The 27,180-nt window shown below is 45.6% G+C and overlaps 1 protein-coding gene and 1 non-coding gene across 2 annotated transcripts; both read right to left on the bottom strand.

Moving 5' to 3' along the window:
- Positions 1-6,369: 6,369 nt before the first annotated feature.
- On the bottom strand, positions 6,370-15,647 carry LOC138358763 (ribosome-binding protein 1-like). Its single transcript, XM_069316936.1, has 2 exons — positions 15,348-15,647; positions 6,370-7,947 (listed from the first exon to the last, which is right to left on the bottom strand). The coding sequence occupies exons 1-2, from the start codon at positions 15,645-15,647 to the stop codon at positions 6,370-6,372; spliced, it is 1,878 nt and encodes a 625-aa protein (XP_069173037.1).
- On the bottom strand, positions 13,587-13,722 carry LOC123769567 (small nucleolar RNA SNORA17). The gene has a single exon (XR_006774274.1). It is a non-coding gene; the product is annotated as a small nucleolar RNA SNORA17 (small nucleolar RNA).
- Positions 15,648-27,180: the final 11,533 nt, after the last annotated feature.

The following is a 27,180-nucleotide window of genomic DNA, read 5'->3' on the forward strand; positions in this document are numbered from 1 at the left end:
TTTTTGTAAATTATTAATCTAATCTATCAATACTTTATGCAAGTATTGTACAGTATATTCACACTTTTACAAAGGACTGAGTTCCCTGATCTTGCATGAAAGTGAACTGCTAAGTATTTTGCTAAAGATCTTGTGGGGAAAAAGTTTATTTGCATTTCAGGACCATGAATATTATTATATAACAGTTTTAAATAATGTATACTACATTTATGTGGTTTCAAAATTTAAAATTTATTTCAATGTAGAACAATGAAATTATTATACGTTTTGAATAATACTGTATTAAGATTTATTAGCATAATACAGTACAATAGGGAAGAGCTGGTATGGATCTCTGCCCAAACATATTATGTGCTTTGGTCACAGTTTAGTACAAATCAATTGTACATATTACATTTCATAGCTCTAAGCCTAAGCTACAACTGACCCCTAAATTATAGCTGCTATATGCAGTATTTTGAACAGCATGCAAACAATTTTATTTAGCTTGGGAAGGCTAATGGGCCAACAAAATCAGTGCACAAAATCTGCAGTATGAAAGTGAAATATAATGTGCAAAATAGTGATCATCACTTAAATATAAATTAATATTCTCCAAAATAATGCATTATTATGCATTTTGCCCCTGGACAAAGCCTGGAAAGGCATACACAAAATTATTGGTAAAAATAATAGACAAGTTTCACACCCAAACCCGCTACAGAAAGCCAATCAGTTAATAACAAAATGGGCTCAGGTTTCCAGCTTTGGAATGTTACCAGCTAGCACTAGGGAGAAATTGCAGGCGAAATCCACAGACAGAAATACTCTCATAAATTTCATCTTGAGCAAGCAACATGAATGTGATGTTCCATATACAGATTATGAATTGGATGCAGCCCTCTCCAAGGGCAGTAGCACTGCTCCTGGTGAGGACGGTATCACCTATGATATTCTAAGACTTCTACATCGTGTACCCAGTAATCCATTATTAGAATTGTTTAATGCAAGTTATATCACTGGGCAGCTGGCAGTATCATGGACCACCAGTCTTACGGTACCTGTACCAAAGCCTGGCCAACCTGATGCTTTCTGTCCAATCTCACTGACCAGTTGCATGTGCAAAACCTTTGAGAGAATGGTGCTTAATAGATTATTGTATAGAGTTAAAGAACACATGTCACCTGATATCAATGGTTTCACATATGGTAAAAGTGTACACAACTGTATCACAACCTTTCTCACTGTTCATGGAGATAGAAGGCACAAGTACACAACATTTCTTGATTAAAAAAATGCCTTTGATATTGCTAATAAAGAAGTGATTATGTATGAATTAGCGAGAATGGATATAGGTGGACAATTATTACAATGGATACGAGGCTATCTTACCAATCGGAAGTCCTCTGCACTGTTCCAAGGCTACAAAAGTGAGACTAAATTAATGCAACTAGGCACCCCACAAGGAGGAGTAGTAAGTCCTATCTTGTTTAATGTTCTAATTAATGCCTTACTAAAACAAGTAGTGTATTGTGAAGACTAATAATAAACAGCAGCTCCCCTATGACTCTGTAATATCTCCATTGCTCAAACAATTATGTATTAGCGATAAGACCTACCATTAATGTATTATGACTTACTGCATATATATAGCTCTTGAAATAAAACATTCTCTAACTAGCTGACATTGTAACTATAAGTTGTGAAGGATAGATGAAATTGTTTATGTAATAATCTAAGATGAGGTCTGATAAAGACCTTTTGTGCCCTCTGTAATGCTTTTTGCGCTACCGCACACAGGATGAGTATGGGGTGCACAATAAACTAGCCGCCTCTGGCGGTAACAATCTTAACCTCGACAGAAATTGTCATCTGGGCAAAGGGAGAGGATCTTCGACAAGCCTCTGGCTTCCTGTCCTCGTCGAGGCCATTAGTGTTAGTAGCTCTCAGGTAAACTCTGGTAACCTGTAAGCTCAGCAAAGCATCAACTCCATCGACGACACTGGTCCATGAACACTACAGTCACCCAAATCTCCCCAACGAGCAAAACATATTCCTGTAATGTTTAACGAATTAAGGATTAAAGTTGATTCCTTATTACATTAACACAGTTTACACAGATTTGCCCCAACAGTTGTCGACAGCTGGTCAATATACTGTACATCACATCCTCATTTGGGGACGATGACGAACGAGGGATCGGATGCGTCCCGGCGTACCCCTGGAAGAGTAAATCGTAAAGCCGTATTGCTAAATGAACATCGCCGGTCGGCGGAAACTAATACACTGATGGTAAGATGATTGGGAAGCCCCAAGAGTCCCCCATGAAGGCAAGCACCGGCCCCGCCCCACACAGATAACAGTGGGTAGCAAGGAGACCACAAGATCCGCGAACTCCCGGGACCTTTCGGCCAAGCCGGCGTCGAACAACATCACCCCGCCCGAAGGACCAGCCAGAAAACGTTCAAAATCTATCCACTATCCTGTGGCGAGATATGCGCCAGGCGTCGCACAAACCGGACCGTTGAATAGAAATGCCAGACGGCAGTATCATAACCCTATGGGTAAAACCGCGAAACGGAATGTGTTTCGGCGGCTCCCCGGAGGAGTGGCGTTCAGACGTCCGCTCGTCATCGAGGCTGAATCCAAACCTTGATATGAGTCTTGATGTAGTGAAATTATAGTTGCATACACCGTAGACTTTTAACAATTATCACTGCCCGAATATTTCAAAACTTCCTAATAAATTTAGTTAATGCACTTCACTGTTCACTGAAAATACATCTAAACTGCACTAAAATCACTGTTCCACTTATACTATACTGTGAAGTACTGTACAACCCAGAATCTTGCCAAACTATCACCGACTTACGAATCAGAAACATGGCAGTTGAACAAAGTAGAAATATTATTTTCAAGCTGCTCATAAAATTCTGAACATTTTAATGCATGAAACAATAAAAGAAACTAAATCCCAAAATTAATTTGGCCACAAATCAAAATTTAGATCCAAAAAAGTTTAATTCCAAACTATCAGATCAAACCAGAAATGGCAAAACCTAATAAAAAAAAACTTTCTCGGCCTCTTAATTTCCCAGTGTCACTTTCACCCTCACTCATCATCTTGATTCAGCCCTTTCCCTGCCCTGTCTCACGTTCGCACTCCTGTTCCCTCTCACTTTTATGCTTCCAACCCTATCCTCCTTGCGTTGTTTCACTTTCCCTATAACTTTCCCCGCCTCAACCCATCTTGCCACCCTTATTCCTACCTGTCACACCTTGCCATCTCCTACCTTCCTGCCACACGTCCTAGCCCTCTCATACCCTCCTGATACACATTTCCCCTCCCTCCCACATCACTGTATCATTCCTCCTTCCCCGGCAGGTGTATAGCTGTTCCTTCCCCCCTCCCTCCCCACCACGCTCACAGCAGCACTGCAGCAGGAGGCGCCATTACCACCTCCAACACCGAGGTAACCTGTGTCTCTCACGCGACTGGGATGGGGCTCTGTCCGCGCCCTCCCTCCTCGCCCATCTCTCTGCCGTCCTCAGGGCAGAATAAAATACACAAAAAGTGGAGTGTATTTTGTGGAAATAGGAAGAGAACGACAGTCTTCACTGTACCGCGCTACCATCAAATTTTGGAGGGAAAGTTACTGCCAAACTCCCTCATTATCCCGCCCAGGTGTCCTGAAAATGGTTCCACCTCAGGGGGGAAAAAACTTACTTTTTCTTATTCGATCAATATGCTTTTATGGAGGCGATTCTCGTTGCGTTAGAAAATTTATGCGTCGTTAGGAAAGGAACTTTAATATCGCCGGGAGAAAAATTCCCGCCTTATTAGAATATTCTTGGTTAAGTCGTATGAAAGAAATTCCATTATTCTGAACGGTTAGACCACCAATACCCTGAGATGCTCTTCACGGGCAACTGGCCAACACTCGCAGCCACTCAGCTTTATATATTATACAAAAAATATATATATATAAAGATAGCTACAGAAATGCTATTTGCAGTAGCTGTTTTCGTTTTATTACATATTTCCTGAATATTGGCAGGTTTGTATTATTGCAAATAAATAACCTTTGATTAAAGCTTATTTTAACTTCGTCAGTGTACAGCCTTGCCATATGATGTTTCCAACAATTCCAGTGTCATAAAACAACATAAATCATATTGATCAGCATATGCAAACATCCCACAAGTATTATATACGTAATAATAAAATATATATGTAGCCACGAAGGCAAAAATGAGGTTAAGAGAGCCGTGATAGAGTTGCTGTACTCTAAGGCAGCCGTTACCAGCAAACTTTTCCCCGGTGAGTGGCTGTAAGCCGTTCCTAGAGTACCGGTAAACCTTGGCGGGCTCGGTATACCATGAGCCTCCGACCCGTGATGTGGTCTAAAGACAAAAAGTATTTTTTTGTCTTTTGAGGGATTTTTTTTGTCTGTGAGGGAGTGTACAGCGTGCACTCCCTCACACCTGCCTCTTTCGCCTGGTTAATGGCTCTTTCCCCCCTACCCCAGCCCGTGCACCCACTTGGGGTGGATGGTAGAGCGACGGTCTCGTTTCATGCAGGTCGGCGTTCGATCCCCGACTGTCTATAAGTGGTTGGGCACCATTCCTTCCCTCCCCCCACCGTCCCATCCAAAATCTTTATCCTGATCCCTTTCAAGTGCTATATAGTCGTAATGGCTTGGCGCGTTTTGCTGATAATTCCCTCCTCTCCCCGCCCGGTTAATGGCTTCTCCCGCGACCGGTTAATGGTTTCTTCCCCGCCCTGGTTAATGGCTTTTCCACCTGCCCGGTTAATGGTTTCTCCCCCGGCCGCGTCACCTAATTCCTCCATGCTTGAGTGACAGACCAGGCTTAAGGTTCCAGTAGAGCAGCAGTTAGTTGCTTCTGGAGTCCTTCCTTATTGCGGCTGTACATAGCGCGGTTGACGGAGCTCCCGTCTTCCGCTCTGGGGGTCGGTAAATTCCGTTTTTCCCCGCGAGGAGAAAAACACAATAAGCAGCACATGAATTAAAGAGCGCCCAAGGCACTGAATCACCTGCATGTGCCTCAAGTACATTATACACTATCTCAATAAATTATTTATAGGACTGGGAGGACGATTTATCTCCAGACAAGTAGTTACAAGGGATTTCCCACCCTTAACATAACTCAAAGATGCCTGGAGCCATCCCTTCACCTCACACACTCCTACGTCAGTGGGTTGAACTCTCTTTGAGCCCAACCACATGGGCTGGACGGTAGAGCGACGGTTTCGCTTCATGCAGGTCGGCGTTCAATCCCCGACCGTCCAAGTGGTTGGGCACCATTCCTTTCCCCCCGTCCCATCCCAAAGCCTTATCCTGACCCCTTCCATGTGCTATATAGTCGTAATTGTTTGGCGCTTTCCCCTGACAATTCCCTCCCTTTCTCTCTTTGATCAGGTTTGGTACTTGCTGCCTCACTGGTAGGCTGTGACCACATCAACAATATTATTATAATTATTTTACCACCTCAATGTAAGGCTATAATCACGTCAATCATCAAAATCATGATAATTTATATTGCCACCTCATCGATAGGCCATAACCACTTACACCACCAATGTTATTAAATAATTTGTTCCATTCCATTAAATAATTCAATGCAGCAGGGTGTGAATAGACTTGATATTTCATATTTTTTGTCAGTAATAATATGAAATCACTTTAAATGAACAAATTCACCAGGGCCGTGACGAGGATTCGAACCTGCGTCCGGGAGCATCCCAGACACTGCCTTAATCGACTGAGATTTGATGCATCACGTTAGTGTGATCTCTGTGTGTAATGAAATCACTTTTTATCATATACACAGACTATAACCAATATGGTCACTATTTGCTCCGTCGACTTTAGTGATCACAAATTCTGCAAGTCCATCACGTATTGACAAAGGTATACGTTCAATGATCAATACCATTTCAGCCTCGTTACCTGGGAATCAATTGATTGATGAAGATTAAACCACCCAAGAGGTGGCACGGGCATGAATAGCCCGTAAGGGGAATCAATGTTGCTGTTGTTTTAGATTCAGCTACTGGCAACAAAAAGTTCCAAGTAGCACAGGCTATGGTGAGCCCGTAGTGGACTTACCCGGCACTGGAGGAATCAATGTTTGAGGCGAGAATTCACCTCAAACAGTGAGTTCTTTGAGGTGAGAACTTACCTCACAGACCTACATCAATCATCTTGCTAGGCTCAAGTTATGCTGCTTTCGAAACAGATATCCCCCCCCCCCACCCCCCGTTTGACAGCTTAAATTCAAACTCTGATTGATTGACACTTTCCAAGATAGCACTTCTTTGCTATAATCAACGAACAGATTCTTCTGTGATATCAGCACCCTACAAACTCATTCGCTAGACTGACATCTCTCTAGAAGAGTGACACGTTCATGTTCCCTGTGACACTTCCTCATTGGTCCGTGTTCCCTGTGACACGTCCTCATTGGTCCGTGTTCCCTGTGACACTTCCTCATTGGTCCGTGTTCCCTGTGACAGGTCCTCATTGGTCCGTGTTCCCTGTGACACGTCCCCATTGGTCCGTGTTCCCTGTGACACGTCCTCATTGGTCCGTGTTCCCTGTGACACGGCTCATTGGTCCGTGTTCCCTGTGACACGTCCTCATTGGTTCGTGTTCCCTGTGACACGTCCTCATTGGTCCGTGTTCCCTGTGACACGTCCTCATTGGTCCGTGTTCCCTGTGACACTTCCTCATTGGTCCGTGTTCCCTGTGACACGTCCTCATTGGTCCGTGTTCCCTGTGACACGTCCCCATTGGTCCGTGTTCCCTGTGACACGTCCTCATTGGTCCGTGTTCCCTGTGACACGTCCTCATTGGTCCGTGTTCCCTGTGACACTTCCTCATTGGTCCGTGTTCCCTGTGACACGTCCTCATTGGTCCGTGTTCCCTGTGACACGTCCCCATTGGTCCGTGTTCCCTGTGACACGTCCTCATTGGTCCGTGTTCCCTGTGACACGTCCTCATTGGTCCGTGTTCCCTGTGACACGTTCTCATTGGTCCGTGTTCCCTGTGACACGTCCTCATTGGTCCGTGTTCCCTGTGACACGTCCTCATTGGTCCGTGTTCCCTGTGACACGTCCTCATTGGTCCGTGTTCCCTGTGACACTTCCTCATTGGTCCGTGTTCCCTGTGACACGTCCTCATTGGTCCGTGTTCCCTGTGACACGTCCCCATTGGTCCGTGTTCCCTGTGACACGTCCTCATTGGTCCGTGTTCCCTGTGACACGTCCTCATTGGTCCGTGTTCCCTGTGACACTTCCTCATTGGTCCGTGTTCCCTGTGACACGTCCTCATTGGTCCGTGTTCCCTGTGACACGTCCCCATTGGTCCGTGTTCCCTGTGACACGTCCTCATTGGTCCGTGTTCCCTGTGACACGTCCTCATTGGTCCGTGTTCCCTGTGACACGTTCTCATTGGTCCGTGTTCCCTGTGACACGTCCTCATTGGTCCGTGTTCCCTGTGACACGTCCTCATTGGTCCGTGTTCCCTGTGACACGTCCTCATTGGTCCGTGTTCCCTGTGACACTTCCTCATTGGTCCGTGTTCCCTGTGACACGTCCTCATTGGTCCGTGTTCCCTGTGACACGTCCCCATTGGTCCGTGTTCCCTGTGACACGTCCTCATTGGTCCGTGTTCCCTGTGACACGTCCTCATTGGTCCGTGTTCCCTGTGACACGTTCTCATTGGTCCGTGTTCCCTGTGACACGTTCTCATTGGTCCGTGTTCCCTGTGACACGTCCTCATTGGTCCGTGTTCCCTGTGACACGTCCTCATTGGTCCGTGTTCCCTGTGACACGTCCTCATTGGTCCGTGTTCCCTGTGACACGTCCTCATTGGTCCGTGTTCCCTGTGACACGTCCTCATTGGTCCGTGTTCCCTGTGACACTTTCTCATTGGTCCGTGTTCCCTGTGACACGTCCTCATTGGCTAGGGCACACAAGTGATGGGCTCTGATTGGTTAGGAGGAATTGAATTCTATCTAGGTTATCCCAGATGTTGAGTGTAAAACTACTACGAACTGGAAATATTTGGATTACCGGATACTTGGTTGACGAACCGCGTTAAATTGAACTAAATTATGTAGAGTTAAACACCTGCAAATGTACATGACATTACATTCATGTACATTCATGTAATGAATGTACATTCATAACTCAAAGGGTAATGTCTGCCAATCAGAATTGTGAGGTCCTAATCAATACACATTTTCATCTATGATATGGACTGGGTTGGCAGTAACTAGAAAGTGATTAAATTAAAGGTATTACTAAGGTGAATTCTGTAAGCCCATTTAGTACCTTACATAAGAAAATGTGAGGTAGTCAACACAGCAAGATGTGTGCAACATTACCCAAAGGCTGTGTTTATTGCTTAATTTGAATACGAGAATGTTATGAATTATGTTTGATTGTTCTTATGACGATTTGCACATGACAATTCAGTGATTAATATGTAATATAATTTGGAACTAAAGAATGGGCCTATGTATATTTATTTAAGACGGAATAGGAGTATGTAAGATAATATCCTGTAATCTGGTGTGACTTTGCCTTTGAGTGCCAAGGAGTTTGGGGTTCATATTAATATGTAAATGTCAGTCTAGAAATAGTTAAGAGATTAATTAATACTGTGATGGATAAACCCTTATGGACCCTTGGTTAACGTATCCGGATAGAGGCGACATGGGAGTAGAAACCGGTTATTTCACAGCCAAAGACAGCCGGTTGAGAGGCAGCATTGCCGCCTCTCAACCGGTCATTGGGAGGGTCCGAATGTGAAGACCTATGTTCAGATAACTATTAACTATTGTGGGAATGTTTTGTAGTAGAATTATTTCTTGGGCATGGAGGTAATTGATTATTAGAAGCTGGTGGAAATGCAAAAGGTTATGCAGACGAGAAGTCACAATAACGTGGCTGAAATATGTTGACCAAACAACACACTAGAAAGTGAAGGAACGACGACGTTTCGGTCCGTCCTGGACCATTCTCAAGTCGATTGTGTCGATTCTCAAGTCACAATCGACTTGAGAATGGTCCAGGACGGACCGAAACGACGTCGTCCCTTCATTTTCTAGTGTGTGGTTTGGTCAAAAGGTTATGATAAATAGTAAGCTTGTTTGAAGTTGTTTGACTTTGGGTTGAACAGAAGTGGTACGATGCTCATCTATTTTGTACCTTAAATATTTTCTATGATACGTAGCTTGTCATTGAACAGTATGATTATCAAATGTAGTTTAGTGATTTCCATATTATGTTCGAGTTTTGCCTTATGTATTTCCACCATTTCAGTTATTTACCCATTCAAAGCAATATTTTGGTGATTACCTGAACCTTAAATTAGTTTCAAGTGTTCTACCCCCCACTCCGTCCTGTACATTGGACCAGGGAATGTTCAGGAACTATTGTGCACAGTAATATTTACCAGTGTAGTGTTATTATTTTGTTACATGATTATATCGTTAGCTTTACAAAGGTATTATTAATTACTTTTATTTCCTCTGGCGTGCGTCTAGCTAGCAGAACTTGACGTATCTTATTCAACCGTAGGCTAGATTACAGGCCGGCCCTGAAGGTGATATTTGGGACTAGTTGAGAGCTATGAATGATAACAAGCCACATTATATATAGAATACATGTATTCTACCAATCATCCACCAATCCACTCATCAATCCGCGAGTCTCTGGTAAGATCAAACTAAGGAATGAATATATGGAAACCATTACAAAATCTACAAAGGCTCCAATATAGACAAAGTAATTTTTGTTTTGATTTTAATTTTGACGTATTTTCCCGCCAAATTTGTCTTCCTTTTATTGTCTTTATATAAATTTCTAATCTGTTATTCTCCCTTCATCTTTCATTCATTCTAGTGTATTTTGCTTCCCCTCAAATCTGAATGCCAAGCGAGAGAGATAAACCCAAACTGCGGCAGCATGTTTATGCCTTGAGGAGAAACATCTTGCCGAATCAAATTAGACTCTATAAATCTCCCGCAGCTGGAAACCCGTGAATCACAGCGGTGATGTTAGTGTGTGATGGGCCTCGGCGGGCAATACCACTCTTCTGGTGGCGGTTCAATGCTGTCTGGGGGAGGCGTCTGTGTCTGTTTGTCTGTCATGTGATAACGTAAGGCTCCTGTTGGCGCTGTTGTTCTTTGGGGAAGCGTGTCTTGTCGACCGTGTTTACTCTTTACAACCCCTTGGGCAAATGTAAACAATAGAACGCGCGCGCCGCCTAGCGACAACTATTGATATCACAAGCTAATCTATTTCACAACTGTCAATTGGAGACAATAAGTCACAATAATGTCCCAGGAGCAAATAATTCCCAAACCCACACACTGTTTGGGAAATGAACCGGCGTCGCTTTCATTTCCTATGTGCGGGTTGGGTTTAACGATCATTTACAATATAAACGATATAGTTTACTAGTATTTATTGCGAGGGCGCAGCGTTTGTTGTTGTACTAAATGTGTACAGATACTGACACGCTGCCGAAAATCATGTGTGTGTGTGTGTGTGTGTGTGTGTGTGTGTGTGTGTGTGTGTGTGTGTGTGTGTGTGTGTAGGGATGGTGACAATGGTTATCTGGTGGTAGTTAGGGAAGCGATGTGGGGCTGCATTTGTCTGCATCAGGGTGACTGATTGTGGCAATAAGAGTGACTGATTATGGTAATAAAAGGGGACTGACTGGTGATAAGAGTGATTCTGGTGATAAGGATGATTTCGGAAACAGTTACGGTGCGGTAGATTGTGTGTGTGTTTCTGTAGGCGTTTGGTTCTGTGAATGGGTGGGGGCGGCGACCCCTTCACAGAGCGATCAGGTCGCCACCCATTCCTGAGACCCACAGCATCCACAGCACTCCCCCTAGTATGGGGGCTGCGGGTGCTGTGGTTGTAAACAGTGCAACCAGTTCTCGCACTTGCTTACTGTCAATATTGGCTTATATTACTTAACCTATCAACGGTATAGGTTAAGTAACAATTGTAATTAAGAAGCAATAAGATGCTTATCTTAACATACTAAGGTTAGGTGAGGTCGGTGTTTTCTATGAAGCTTTTCAAGATAAACTAAAATATTCACAATCAATTAGTATGTCATATATGCACTTATTAAATAAGCCAATATTGACTATAAGCAAGTGCGAGAACGGGTTGAACAGTGGGGGGGGGGGGGGAAACACGGCTTGTAATTGCAGATTCCGAGGATAGTTCGGGGTCCGTTTAGCAGTATGGATGAATTCAGTCTCTGTAAGTTCAGGCACCGTTCTTTGTCACTCTAAAATTAAAATTTGATACGTATACTGTTTTAGATTATTTTAAGGCATGTCAAATTATCAGGTATATTGTATACGTTTACTGATCAATTACTCGCGGAGTATAATTAGCCAGTGTTTCTTCCTCCTGTGATGCCCGTCTCACTGGATTAAAATATAAGAAAATGATCACATAGATTATCTCAAGTCTTCCGCGAAGGAAAAAGAAATGTTTTTGGAGGCGGAGGCTTTCACGCTCTAGCGGCGCCTGACGGGTTGCCTTTGAGTTACTGACGGAGAGCGGAAAAACAAGTGAACATTTTTTGTCGTCAAGTTCTTTGCTAAAAGGAGCCCAGAGAACACCCGCCAAACACACACCGAAACTACGACGTTGGTACAACGTTCGAACAAGTTTTAACACCTAACCGGTTATAACAACCAATATAGCAAGTTGTAATAACGTTCCAATACGTCATAAACATGTTAAGCCAAGTTGTAACAACTTTATTACAAGTTGTAACAAGCGGAAAATAGAGACAGTTTCGGTTTGACTTTCCAGGGCAATGACCAATTTTTCTGTAAGCAGTCGGCTTGAGGGACGCTAGAATTCATTCAAAAATATATTTTAGCAGATTTATTTAAACCTTGAGATGGTTTCGGGGCTTAGCGTCCCCACGGCCCGGTCGTCGACTAGGCCTCCTGGTTGCTGGACTGGTCATCCAGACTGTTGGGCGCGGCAGCTCGCAGCCTGACGTACGAGTCACAGCCTGGTTGATTAGTTATCCTTTGGAGGTGTTTATCAAGTTCTCTCTTGAAAACTGTGACGGGTTGGCCAGTTATGCTCCTTATGTGTAGTGGAAGCGTGTTGAACAGTCTCGGGCCTCTGATGTTGATAGTTCTCTCTTGAACACTGTGAAGGGTCGGCCAGTTATGCCCTTTCTGTGTAGTGGAAGCGTGTTGAACAGTCTCAAGCCTCAGATGTTTTAGAGTTCTCTCTAAGAGTACCTGTTGCCTCTCTGCTCTTCAACGGGGATATTCTGCACATCCTGCCATGCCGTCTGGTCTCATGTGGCTTCAAGAACAATGGATAAGAGTATTTTTAAATGTAGAATGTTCATAAGATGTCGCATACAACACTAACCAGACGCAGTGTTTATGTTCCAGGAAGGGATGGAGGGAAGTAGGGGTCTATCTACCTTGGGATCTACCTAGGGATCTACATAATCTAGGGAAAGAGGAAAGATTGTAAAGTCCCAAACGAACTGCCTATCGTTTTTCTACGGATTCACTGTGATCCCGTCTGGCCGACCAACAGGCTCGTAAGAGTTACGGGGCATTAGGTAACGGGGCTCTCTCTCTGCTGAACAACCAACTGTGGTGAGACTCCTCTTAATTATGTCACTGACTTCACTGTGTCTTGAGTATCATCCCCCCTTGTACTCTGGCAGAGCAGGCCATACCGGCCGTGCCTGTCGGCCACTGCCTCGCCGCAAATACACCTATATTCGGTGAAGCATTTATAGAATTGGGGTTCGAACAGAGGACGTGAGCGAAGCACTTGTTCCATCCCTTTTCTTGCTTACTGTTCCTCTCATTTTGGATGCTTTGGTTGTTGTTGCCTTTCCTGCGGTGGGTGTTTCTGGCACGTGTGGGAAAGGGAACCTGGTTGTCCTCTCTGGGGAAACTGTTTATGTCTCTAATGACTGAGAAAGTTGATGTTTTGTCTCTCCTTGCAGGGACCGCTAGGCACATGTTGCCACACAGTAGGAGCGTGTGCCATGCTTAGGTTGTGCCGGGAGAGTCATTAACCTTTCTTCAGGAGGTTGGAGAGTCTGGCTGCTGCTCGGGGGCGCGGGGCATCTTTGATGATGTGCTGCAAGGTTCCAACCGATGTCGCTTTGAGAGCTTCTAGTAGGTTATCTGTCGAAATGAAGATGTTGGAGGTGTTTCCCCTGACTGCTGATGTGAGATGTTGATAAGTATTCTCTCTGAGAGGGTGCACCTTACCCCGACATCGAGTTCCGTTGTAGAAATGTTTATAAAATATAAGAATAATATTTAAAAGATACATATTTATTTAAATATATTTATTTAACATATAAGCATGTTATGCTTATTAAAAACATAACATCTCCGTTATGATTGTCTATATAAACACACGCATAGCGTGTGTGTGTGTGTGTGTGTGTCTATATTTTAGAGCAAACACGTCTTTGTAATGATTCTAAAATAAGAAACAAAGCAAGATACACATTTCATTTGTATAGAGGAAGTAACAAGGTCGGCAGGTTGACAGGTGTTGTCACAGGTAGAATACATGCTGTCACAACACCTGTCACATCTGTGACAACACCTGTCACATCTGTGACAACACCTGTCACATCTGTGACAACACCTGTCACATCTGTGACAACACCTGTCACAGCTGTCACATCTGTGACAACACCTGTCACAGCTGTCACATCTGTGACAACACCTGTCACAGCTGTGACAACACCTGTCACATCTGTGACAACACCTGTCACAGCTGTCACATCTGTGACAACACCTGTCACAGCTGTCACATCTGTGACAACACCTGTCACAGCTGTGACAACACCTGTCACAGCTGTTGGCTACAAGTATCTCCGGCAGTTCGACTTGTATGGGGGGATCTAGATGAAGTAAAGTGTAAAGTGTGTGGACAAGGACACACACACACTACAACATCACATTTTACACTGCAAAAAAAAAACATAGTGCCAGAGATAAAACTAAAGTTACGGTTCATGAAATGGCAAATAAATTTCTTGTAAAAGGTAACATACCTGAAATATTTTCACTGTATCCATGTTTTCAGTAGATCATTGCCATGTATGATCACTGTACGGGTTGTGATTTACAACCATGCAATACAACTCTAACATTATCTTATGAACAACTATGGCATCCTTAACCTCAAGGGTTCGAACCTAGGCCCCCCCCAGGGGCATCCCACAGGCTATGCAGTACCATACCCACTACTCCAACGACTGCCTAAGTGCATTGTTGGAAGGTCTTGACAACACACAATACCCCGGCAACACTCGTGGCGCATTTCGAGCCCAGTTGTTTCGTCAATGCCACGAAAATTCTGGGGTCACACTGAGTATACATGTGTGTGTGTACAAAGCTTGAATGGTCCTCAAGCCAGGAAAGAGTCGGGTCTAAGACATATTAAAAAGTATGAATCCTCTACGTCATCACCACTCAAATAAACAAACCTAACCTAACATAACCTAACCTAACATAACCTAACCTAACATGATCTAACTTATCCTAACCTAACCTAACATGATCTAACTTATCCTAACCTAACCTAACATGATCTAACTTATCCTAACCTAACCTAACATTACCTAACTTATCCTTACCTAACCTAACCTAACCTAACTTAACCTAACCTAACCTACCCGAACCTATTCTAACTTAGCCTAACCTAACCAAGAGAATAAAATTTGACAGGTACAAGGGTGTGCCCCCGAAGTGTGTGACGTCACTGTGTTTATGTCAACACAGGTGTCAGCCCAGAGAGAGGAGAGAGAAGCGCCCTGAAAAGCCTTCGTTACTGATGCTAATGCGAGCCTCGTTGCCTTCACTGAATGATCACTCCTGCATTCTGACAACAAATTGCTGCCCAAATGATCGTTTGTGTTTTAGAAGGGAGCGTCGCCCCCCCCCCCCTCCTCTCTCTCCGGCCGACAGTTATGCAAACCAGGAATCTGCATGGCTTGAATGGCCACCAGGGTCATTAGCGGCGCGGGAGTGCATGGTTCGTGTTGTTTGGGAATGGGGGAGGGAGGGGGAGGGGGTAGGGAGGGGGGGGCTAGGGATGGGGGGATGATGGTGGAGGCTGGAAAGTTGTGGGAAAGTTGTCGGGGCGTTATATGGGGGATATGGTGACGATGAGAGGGTAGTGAAGGGGGTGGTTGAAGGGGTTAATGGGGGGGGGGAGGTTGTTTGGGGTGGTGGCTGGGGGTGGGTGGTTGGGGAAGCAGCTGGGTACACCGACCACTGAGACACACACATACCTCTAGGAATACGACCCAGAGCATGACCCAGGAGTGACCTAGAAGTGACCTAGGAGCGATCCAGAAGCGACGCAGGAGCGACCCAGAAACGACGCAGGAGCGACCCAGAAGCGACGCAGGAGTGACGTGGGATCGACTCAGAAGCGACGCAGGATCGACCCAGAAGCGACGCAGGAGTGACGCAGGAGCGACGCAGGATCGACCCAGAAGCGGCGCAGAAGCGACCCAGAAGTGACACAGGAGCGACGCAAAAGCGACGCAGGAGCGACCCCATGGGGGAGTACCCTCCCATTCCCCCATCAACGGATCAAACACTTCCACGGAGAAGAACAATACATTTAATTCCGTTGACCGGGGACAGGAAGCCTGCACTTATGCGCGTAGCGCCCCCACCCCTGAGCCCCTACCGTCCTGGAAGATCTGGAACACAGGAATCCCTGGAACACTATGTCGGGACATGATCTTGTGCCCCCCTCCCCCCCCCCCCCCCCCCCCCGCCCCTCCCGTCTATCTCTAAATCAAAAAGGGTCAAAAGTATGGCTCTGAAATGGTGTTATTATGATAAGTAACACCAGGCTTACTTATGTTACTCCATGACGTTACTTTCGTTACTTATCCCAATTACCTCATGAACAAGTAACTCGAGTCTTTCTTACACATTAAACTGAATATCCAGTATATACATGCAGGTCGGCGTTCAATCCCCGACCGTCCACAAGTGGTTGGGCACCATTCCTCTTCCCCTCCTCGTCCCATCCCAAATCCTTATCCTGACCCCTTCCAAGTCGTAATATATAGTCGTTTTAACTTTAATATTATTAATCGTTTTAATATTATAGTCGTAATATAGACAGTCGTTCGGACTGTCACGTTTTCTATACGTGGGGGTATTCGGGTAAGTTTATTCGTTCCAAGTCGTAATATATAGTCGTTTATAGTTTTCTATATAGTCGTAATGGTGAGGAGAAAATGTTCACAATCACCTTTAGAGATTGAATGAATGAATACAACACAAACACGAAGAATATAAACATTTATATCACGATATTCACTCTTAATCTGCCGGAAAGATTCGAGTCAGCGAATGTTATGTTCACAGTGAACCAATTTTGATTCAGTGTCAATTAGGGGGATTGGGGCTATTGTTGTTGTTGTTTTTGGTGTAAGGGGGGCGGGAGGGGTCAATTCTGACCTTAGGGACAGTTGCACAGTCTCCAGCAAGTATCCTAACCGCTGGAATCACCATTGCCAACCATATCTTAACTACAAGTGACAACAATCGGGGTGTTGCAACAGGAACAGCGGTCAGTGCCAACTATACCAGAGTACCAACGACAGTGTACAACATCACAGTGCCAACAACAGCATTCTGCTGGAGCCACAACTGAGTTAGCAACAACGTCATTCAACCTCACGAACAATGCCAGCTATTACCGGTGTGACACGCTAAAAAATCCAAAGTGAGAGGGAAGGAGGGAGGGAGGGAGGGAGTGGCTACCCTCCACACAACACTCCCACCGTGGGAGGAGGAGAGAGGTAGTGGCCACCCTCCACACAACACTCCCACCGTGGGAGGAGGAGGGAGGTAGTGGTCACCCTCCACACAACACTCCCACCGTGGGAGGAGGAGGGAGGTAGTGGTCACCCTCCACACAACACTCCCACTGTGGGAGGAGGAGGGAGGTAGTGGCTACCCTCCACACAACACTCCCACTGTGGGAGGAGGAGAGAGGTAGTGGCCACCCTCCACACAACACTCCCACCGTGGGAGGAGGAGGGAGGTAGTGGTCACCCTCCACACAACACTCCCACCGTGGGAGGAGGAGGGAGGTAGTGGTCACCCTCCACACAACACTCCCACTGTGGGAGGAGGAGGGAGGTAGTGGCCACCCTCCACACAACACTCCCACCGTGGGAGGAGGGAGGTAGTGGCCACCCTCCACACAACACTCCCACTGTGGGAGGAGGAGGGAGGTAGTGGCCACCCTCCACACAACACTCCCACCGTGGGAGGAGGAGAGGTAGTGGCCACCCTCCACACAACACTCCCACCGTGGGAGGAGGAGGGAGGTAGTGGTCACCCTCCACACAACACTCCCACTGTGGGAGGAGGAGGGAGGTAGTGGCCACCCTCCACACAACACTCCCACCGTGGGAGGAGGAGAGAGGTAGTGGCCACCCTCCACACAACACTCCCACCGTGGGAGGAGGAGGGAGGTAGTGGTCACCCTCCACACAACACTCCCACTGTGGGAGGAGGAGGGAGGTAGTGGCCACCCTCCACACAACACTCCCACCGTGGGAGGAGGAGGGAGGTAGTGGCCACCCTCCACACAACACTCCCACCGTGGGAGGAGGAGGGAGGTAGTGGCCACCCTCCACACAACACTCCCACTGTGGGAGGAGGAGGGAGGTAGTGGCCACCCTCCACACAACACTCCCACCGTGGGAGGAGGAGGGAGGTAGTGGCCACCCTCCACACAACACTCCCACTGTGGGAGGAGGAGGGAGGTAGTGGCCACCCTCCACACAACACTCCCACCGTGGGAGGAGGAGGGAGGTAGTGGCCACCCTCCACACAACACTCCCACCGTGGGAGGAGGAGGGAGGTAGTGGTCACCCTCCACACAACACTCCCACTGTGGGAGGAGGAGGGAGGTAGTGGCTACCCTCCACACAACACTCCCACCGTGGGAGGAGGAGAGAGGTAGTGGCCACCCTCCACACAACACTCCCACTGTGAGGGCAAACACATGTATTCACCAACGCGTCGACTCGGAAGCCATTACTGTCGGGGTTTAGGAGAGGTGGGAGAGGGAGGTGGCTTGGCCAGCGTCAGCCACACGCCCATATATTCCCCCTCCCTCCCACACACCACAACACACTCCCTGGGAGAGGCAGAAGAGAGAGAGAGAGAGAGAAAGAGAGAACTCGAAGATCTCAGGAGATGAGAACGCCGAAATCATCTGTTTCTTAGGGGATGCTGGCTTGGCAATGGTCAAACGGCACAAGAAAACTCACTGCGTTGAGGCAACATAAAGATAACGATTAGTACATCGATTTTTTTTGACGTATCAATCCACAACGGCCAAAATATGATGTACTTTAGAAATCATTCCGGCTCACAAAAAATGACGGATTGTCACGTTTTCTATACGTGGGGGTGTTCGGGTAAGTTTGGTTCGGGAAACTAATATAATTTTTGTGACCACTATCGAAGCGCGGTACGGGCACTGTTTTGGGCTTCAAATCACAGTGCCCTCTCCTTCCCTTGGCCTTCAACACCTTGGCCACCAACACCTTGGCCACCAACACCTTGGCCACCAACACCTTGGCCACTAACACCTTGGCCACCAACACCTTGGCCACCAACACCTTGGCCTCCAACACCTTGGCCACCAACACCTTGGCCACCAACACCTTGGCGGCGGTGGTGTGGAGGAGGAAGGGGCGTCGGAATGATGATGATCGCCCCAGCCACCCCCGGCCCAGGGAAAGAGACAGATAAGACTGGGCTATACTTTTGAGGGACGCGTTATGTGACGGCCTTAAAGCTGTCCGGACACCCGCACCGGCCCCCACCAGGAGCTGTGCCAGGGGTCGGAAACCCTGGCGCGCCCCTACCACAGGAAGAGGAGGCAGGGGGACACAAAGACGCAGACAGCGATGCCCCACAGACAATCCGGAAGCATGGGCCCGCCATGGTCACGGACCTCCCCGTTCCCGGCGCTGGTCCAGGTCGCCAGGAAGAAAATAAAGGAAGCTAAACTGACTCTACGCGTCGGAGGTGAGCGGATATGAGAACATATTCAATATGTTATAAAGAAAACGCAAAATGAAGGAAAATGGGTATATTAACTGACTGAAAGGAATATCGTATTGAGAGCAGCTGCATGGAACGACAGAGTTTAGAACGGACTAGAGAGGGAGAGGGGATAGAAATGGGGGGGGGGGAAGGGAAAGGAGAGGGGAGGATATAAAAGAAGAGAACGAAGAGAGAGTTACGGGCTCACCATAGCCCGTGCTTCATGGACACTTCGTCCTGAGTACCTAAATCTGAAACAACAACAACGAGAGAGAGAGTACAGCACCGCTCCTGTGCCAGGTAAGTTACGGGCTCACCATAGCCCGTGCTACTTGGAACTTGTTCCAAGTAGCTTAATCTATAACAACAACAACAACAACGAGAGAGAGAGAGACAAGTTACAGCCCCTCTCCTGTGCCAGGTAAGTCCATCACGGGCTCACCATAGCCCGTGCTACTTGGAACTTTTTGTTCCCAGTAGCTGAATCTTAAACAACAACACAGAGAGAGAAGAGCTAATCTGGGAGCGAGAGAACCAGTACCTGATAGAGCCAGAGCCTGGGAGAACCAAAAACAGGGAGGGGCCATCGAGGATCGAACGCCGACCCTGCCAGAAACGAAGCCTTAGCTCTACCGACCAGTCCAAGTGAGCGGACCAGAGCGAGGTCAGGAATGCCAAGATCAAACGCGAGACAAATGTGTAAAGGAATATAAATTAGTTCAACTAAATGAATTAGTAACAGGCAGGCGCGAGTCAATTGAGGATGACAGCAAGAAACTATCTAACAGAGACGAGGAGAGAGTTGAAAAGAGCATGCGAAGAGCGCCGGTGACGTGCTCAGGTCGGTGTGAGGGACGTAAATGAATGTGGAGATTGGATTCCGAGGACGAGAGGGCCCAGTGCTGGCCTCCGCTGGGCTATAAGAAGAAAGAATGGAAATTCTAAACTCGTATCGAATCTCTACATACTCAAGATTTAAATTCTCCCCCTCCCCCATCACCCTTCCATAATACATGCATGGGTAGCGACCATAACCACGGGATATGGGGTCCTAAAGCGCGAATAACACTGTACGGTAATTTAGAGGAATGGACAACTTGTGATTATAGAGCATGTCAAGGGGGCCGAGGTCTGTATATGCAAGGCACATCACGGGTGTTAGAGCCAAGGGAGAGAGGGAGAGTGGGTGTAGAACTCTATTAAAAGCAGCTGGTCACACAATGAGGGAACATGGAAATTGCATCAAAGTCGCATTGCCGGCAAAGTTAAACAATTTTCCTCGCCGGCGGAATATGTGAGGTGAGGGAGTGGGATGTTTGGGGCGAAGCCAGCCAGCGAGGCAATGGTGGTACTGAGGTGGCGGGAAGCTGTAGTGTGTGTAAAGGACAGAAGGGGTCATGACGCAGCGTTCCTACACTACTCCGACGTCCGCACTTCTCACCCACCCTCAGTGCCCTTACACTACCAACCTCAGCGCCCTTACACTACCACCTTTTCCACCCTCAGCGCCCTTATACTACCACCCTCTCCGCCCTCTGCGCCCTTACACCACCACCCTCTCCACCCTCAGCGGATGCTGCTGATATTTCGCGATTCCCGCCATCCACCCATGTCAGTACGTCCCTTGAAGTGACGTTATCATTGACCAATCAGCACAAGTTTTTCAAGCGGTCTGGAAGCGGGTCGACGCAGAGTGAACTTCAAGTAATTTCCCCATCATGTCCTTTACACATACGTAGCTGGTTAAAGACGATAGCATGCGAAGATTATAATCAATCAGGTGGACTTATGGAGGCGCGATGAGGCGGTGACACTAGTCTGAAGATGAGAAAGGGGGCCCCTGGGCCCTTCATGTTCGTAGGTCAGGGAAGGTGAGACTGGTAGGTCCTCTTGTCCGGTTTATCACGTTCGTGATTTGATTTTCGGAATTTTAAGGAGTTTTGAGGAGTCTGTAGTTCGTGAATCCTTGTATTGAAACCATTCTACGATTCATCAGACATCATATCAGGGCTCAGGGCTTGGTTCTCCAGGGACCGGAAAACACCGATTGGAAAGATGGATTAGCTGTCAATCATCATCTCCCCCCTCTCTTTTCTCCCCTCCCCCCCTTAACAACATTATACAGCTTGGTCATAGACGTTGTCAATCCATTATTTAGGCAAATAATAAGACGATGCAATATATTTGAGCCAGTGGTGAAAGTAATCACTATTTACGAGCTCGTCCTCACAGCAAATCAATTACCTTGAGAAAGCACCCCCCCCCCTTCAAACCACCTGGATGGTTATCTAGATATTTGTGATGGTCTGGAAGCATATTATGGTTCCATTAATAGTCTACATGTAAACTGGCAAACGAACCTTTAACATAAACAGAGATTATTCTCAAGTTATAATATTATTGTATTATTAATCCTTGGTTTAAAATATAAAAAAATGTATGCTGAAAGCGCTTTCTTTGAAGAATTTGGTTGTCTATAAACAGAGTTCTCGGTCACACATTTCCTATTATCGTCAGTAATACATCACCTAACCAAACTAAACTTTAACACAAAGTAACCTTAATCTAACCTAACCATGGCTAGAGAGTAGATAATAGAACTAATTACGTAGTCGTTCCAAATCCACTCCCTGCAGTGGATCTCCTCCCCGAAGACAGGTTGTCATTTACAGTAAGTGAACAGCGTACTGTAAATGTCGGAAGGTAGGCCTACTGGCGTTCCAGTACTCCTGGCCCCACCAGGTACAGAGCTCAATCTTACTCCCATTAGAAACGAATAAGTAAGCACATCTTTCCCCTCTTTCTTTCCTTATTTTTTTCTCTCATTTCTCTTTGTTCCTTTGATTTTTAACATAATCTCCCCTTGTTCTAAACCGCAGAGGAATACTTCTTCAGTATGACCCATAAGGCAGGTGATTTACCGCAACCTGTCCTCTTAAAAAGAACGTCGCTTTTGGCCGTTTGCCCGTATGGCCGAATATGGACGTAATTTGAAAATGAAAAACAAATTAATATAAATTTTGCATTTTTTTTCAACAACAGTAAGTTAAGGGTCCTCTGATAGGTTAGGTGGGTAGGAAATTCTCATAAAGTTTCAAAACGGCATGAAAAACGTTAATTGAAAGAATCCTTTTCTAAGCTTCCCGAGTAAGCCGGACGACTCAAACAGAAAACGGAACAGTACGTCACTTTCGTGAGTCGATTTCATTTCAAATTACGTCAAAATTTGGCCATAGCGCGCATACGGGCCAAAAGTGACGTTATTTTTAAGAGGACGGGTTGCAACGACAGTCTCTAAAATGCCCTCCAAACACTCCACAGTTACAGTCTATGAGATGAAGTTCTTGAAGAGATGTAAATAGTCTTAAGTGTGTAGTTAAGGAGTGGGCAAGGGGATTGAGAGTGAATTCGGGGCTAATGGCGGCTCAGGAATGGATAAACCTCTGGATACAGAGCTGAGGGGGGCCGGGTGACTGTCTGAAGACGATCGTAGGGGGGTATAGATGGGGCAGAGGCTGGTGGTCTGGGGAAGCGGTCATCACAATGATAACTCCGCCCTTCCCCCAAGTGCACGCGCGCGCGCACACACACACAAACAGTGCCGACTGAAAACAAAATTGTGACGAGCAATTTACTCCATTGGAGCCGTCAGGCACGCTATATTTTCCCAGCCTAATATTTCCCACCACCACCAACTTTTACAGTGTGTGTGTGTGTGTGGGTGTGTGTGGGGGAGGGGAGAGGAATGATAAAGGTGTTTTCATTTGTGTGTATGTCTGTGTGCGTATGTGTCTGTTTGAGTGTGTGTGTGTGTGTGTGTGTGTGTGTTTACCTATCAGTGTCTCTGGGAGATTGAGTTCAAGCTCTTGACGCCCCGTCTTCTGGCCTTGTTGTACCTGCTGTGTTATAATTTAACTATCCTAGTGTTCGAATTCTTCTCTTCAAATCTAGATATAAAATTGTGGATGGAGGTGGCTTCCGCAACTTTTGCTTTCAGAGAATTCCACTTGTTACATGGTACGAGTATTTCCTTACATTTCTTCTAGCCATTAGCTTTTCCAGCTTCCATTTATGATTTTCTGTTCTTTTTTCCCTAAATTTAAAGAGGCTCTCCTTGTCCACCTTATAAATTTCCCTCAGTATCTTGTATATTGTGATCATATCCCCCTTAGTTTCTTCAGTCTTCTAGGGTTGTAAGATCTAGTTCCAATATTAGCCTATAGTGAAAAAGGGTGATAGTGGAAAAAAAGGTGAGTGGGGAGAAAAGGGTAAGCAAGAAAAAGGTCTTATTGTCAAAAGGCAAACGCCCAACCACTTGGGCTGGACGGTAGAGTGACGGTCTTGCTTCATGCAGGTCGGCGTTCAATCCCCGACCGTCCATAAGTGGTTGGGCACCATTCCTTTCCATCCCAAATCCTGACCCCTTTTCAGTGCTATATTGTCGTGGTGGCTTGGCGCTTTCTTCCGATAGTTCCTTTCCCTTCCTAAGCCAAATAGAGGAGAGAGAGAGAGAGAGAGAGAGAGAGAGAGAGAGAGAGAGAGAGAGAGAGAGAGAGAGAGAGAGAGAGAGAGAGAGAGAGAGAGAGAGAGAGAGAGAGAGAGAGAGAGAGAGAGAGAGAGAGAGAGAGAGAGAGAGAGAGAGAGAGAGAGAGAGAGAGAGAGAGAGAGAGAGAGAGAGAGAGAGAGAGAGAGAGAGAGAGAGAGAGAGAGAGAGAGAGAGAGAGCAGTTCTCTCATTCAACATCACCTGTAGAAACTCCATCCTTGACTTACACTTCAAGTTGTAGATAAACGTCACTCAAATTGAAGTCCTGTCCACCAAGTTTTTCCCCTCTCCTTTTCAAAGGCTTTTCACCACTTCAACTTTCCTCTCTTCCACGAAATTCTTGGTAACTAATTGAAAACTTACCTCTTGGATGAGTGGTGGGCCAGCACCTGTTTAGAAACTTAAGTGTCTGTCTGCCTGCCTGCCTGCCTGCCTGCCTGCCTGCCTGCCTGCCTGCCTGCCTGCCTGCCTGCCTGCCTGCCTGCCTGAATGCTTGCCTGCCTGCCTGCCTGCCTGCCTGAATGCTTGCCTGCCTGCCTGCCTGCCTGCCTGCCTGCCTGCCTGCCTGAATGCTTGCCTGCCTGCCTGCCTGCCTGAATGCTTGTCTGCCTGCCTGCCTGCCTGCCTGAATGCTTGCCTGCCTGCCTGCCTGCCTGAATGCTTGCCTGCCTGCCTGTCTGACTGCCTGCCTGTCTGACTGCCTGCCTGCCTGAATGGTTGCCTGTCTGTTTGCCTGTCTGCCTGCCTGCCTGCCTGCCTGCCTGCCTGAATGCCTGCCTGTCTGCCTGAATAATTGCCTGACTCTCTGCCTGAATAATTGCCTGACTCTCTGCCTGTCTGCGTCTGCATGCCAGCCATCCTGTGATCCTACCTACCTGTTTTCTTTTCCTGACTTCTTCCTATCTACCTATCTCACTCCCTTCCTGCTAATGGCGATCTCTCACCCCCCATTTCTCCAACCTCCCCTCCCCCCCATTCCCCATTCCCCTACTAATGGGGTTTTTCGAGTCTTCATTATTGTAATGGTGATCGTATTTTCCACTTCGGTATTGGAACTGGTACAGATTCTTCGTCTTAATGGGGGCGGTATTGCACTTCATATCCCCAATGTTAATGGGCATATTTTATGATGATTGTGTGTTCATTTTTAATGGGGGTGTGGAATGGAAACATTTTCTTTACGCTGTGAGTAATGATTTCTTTATACTGTAATTACTTCTTTATACTGTAATGATGTAATAGAGATGGTTACTTAATGGCTGGGATAGATAGATAGTTGAGCTCTTCTTAGAGTAGATGTGGAAACACCCTCTCCATCTTTACGTTTTTAAAAGGGTGTGCATCGGTGGTATGTTGTATGGGAATATACAGGAGTGTATTGGGAATGTATGGGGGAGAGTATGGTATATTTGTATGATATATTTCCTATCGTTCCTGTATAACTTTATAGACTTTTTTTATGCACCGTCAGGAATTTGACGGTGAAACCACTGATTTCGAAGCCAAGAACCTCTGGCCAGTTAGATATTATAATGACAGATAATTTATTGTTACTTAAAAGCTAAATAAATGTGTAAACAGGCCAGATGAAGCTAAATAAATGTGTAAACAAGCCGGAAAACTTAAATGTGTAAACAGACTTGAAGAAGCTAAATAAATGTGTAAACAGACCAGAAGAAGCTAAATAAATGTGTAAACAGACCAGAAGAAGCTAAATAAATGTGTAAACAGACCAGAAGAAGCTAAATAAATGTGTAAACAGATCAGAAGAAAGCTAAATAAATGTGTAAACAGACCAGAAGAAGCTAAATAAATGTGAAAACATATCAGAAGCTAAATAAATGTGTAAACAGATCAGAAGAAGCTAAATAAATGTGTAAACAGACCAAAAGAAGCTAAATAAATGTGTAAACAGACCAGAAGAAGCTAAATAGACGTGTAAACAGGCCAGAAGAAGAAGCTAAATAAATGTGTAAACAGGCCAGAAGAAGCTAAATAAATGTGTAAACAGATCAGAAGAAGCTAAATAAATGTGTAAACAGACCAGAAGCTAAATAGACGTGTAAACAGGCCAGAAGAAGAAGCTAAATAAATGTGTAAACAGGCCAGAAGAAGCTAAATAAATGTGTAAACAGACCAGAAAAAGCTAAATAAATGTGTAAACAGATCAGAAGAAGCTAAATAAATGTGTAAACAGACCAGAAAAAGCTACATCAATATGTAAACAGACCAGAAGAAGCTAAATCAATATGTAAACATGCCAGAAGAAGCTAAATAAATGTGTAAACAGACCAGAAGAAGCTAAATAAATGTGTAAACAGACCAGAAGCTAAATAAATGTGTAAACAGGCCAGAAGAGGCTAAATAAATCTGTAAACAGGCCAGAAGAAGCTAAATAAATGTGTAAACAGACCAGAAAAAGCTAAATAAATCTGTAAACAGGCCAGAAGAAGCTAAATAAATGTGTAAACAGACCAGAAAAAGCTAAATAAATGTGTAAACAGACCAGAAGAAGCTAAATAAATGTGTAAACAGACCAGAAGAAGCTAAATAAATGTGTAAACAGATCAGAAAAATCTAAATAAATGTGTAAACAGACCAGAAGAAGCTAAATAAATGTGTAAACAGACCAGAAGAAGCTAAATAAATGTGTAAACAGATCAGAAAAATCTAAATAAATGTGTAAACAGACCAGAAAAATCTAAATAAATGTGTAAACAGACCAGAAGAAGCTAAATGTGTAAACAGGCCAGATGAAGCTAAATAAATGTGTAAACAGGCCAGAAGAAGATAAATAAATGTGTAAACAGGCCAGAAGAAGCTAAATACATATCCAAACAAGCCAGTTATCACTAAACACCAGGTCGCCGAACGAAACAATAGGACACAGAAGTTTACTTCCATATTGAAACTTTTCACCATGAGGAAGTGCAATGTTTGCATGTTTGCAAATACATTTTTTCCCCTAATTGGAATGCTATTTTTTAAATGATATCCTTCGTTAGTGGTTATCATATTTTCGGTTAAGGAATTGTGCTTTTCGTTAGTGAAGGTTTTATGATTTTAATTTAATATCTATAAAAGAGATTGTCTGTCTGTCTGTCTGTCCGAAGTAGGAGGCTAGACGGTTGGGGGTTAGGAGCAAGAAACAACGACAACAAAAGCAGCAACGACAACAAAAACAGCAACAACTAAAACAGCAGCAACAACCACAACAGCAGCAGCAGCACTGCTGTCAGCACACACAACAGCATAAGCAGCAGGAGAAATAACATATTTACCATGACGTGATAAGGAGGAACAGCAGCTGCAGGAGGAACAGCAGCACCAGGAACATTATCCTCTACCGCAGGAGGAAGAAGAAGTAGGAACAGCAACAGCAGCAGAAGGAACAGCATAAGCAGCATCAGCAGGAGGAGGAGAAGAAGGAGGAACAGCAGCTGCAGTAGGAACAGCAGCACCAGGAACATTATCCTCTACCGC

The sequence above is a fragment of the Procambarus clarkii genome, chromosome 86 (assembly GCF_040958095.1).
Source record: "Procambarus clarkii isolate CNS0578487 chromosome 86, FALCON_Pclarkii_2.0, whole genome shotgun sequence".
Classification (NCBI taxonomy): domain Eukaryota; kingdom Metazoa; phylum Arthropoda; class Malacostraca; order Decapoda; family Cambaridae; genus Procambarus; species Procambarus clarkii.

Bases quoted from the DNA above. Each gene is read 5' to 3' on its own strand.
- LOC138358763 (XM_069316936.1), bottom strand. From the start codon at position 15,647: ATGGGGGAATGGGAGGGTACTCCCCCATGGGGTCGCTCCTGCGTCGCT. The intron at 7,948-15,347 runs GTATGTGTGTGT...GACGTGTCACAG, and splicing joins TCTGGGTCGTATTCCTAGAG to GGAACACGGACCAATGAGAA.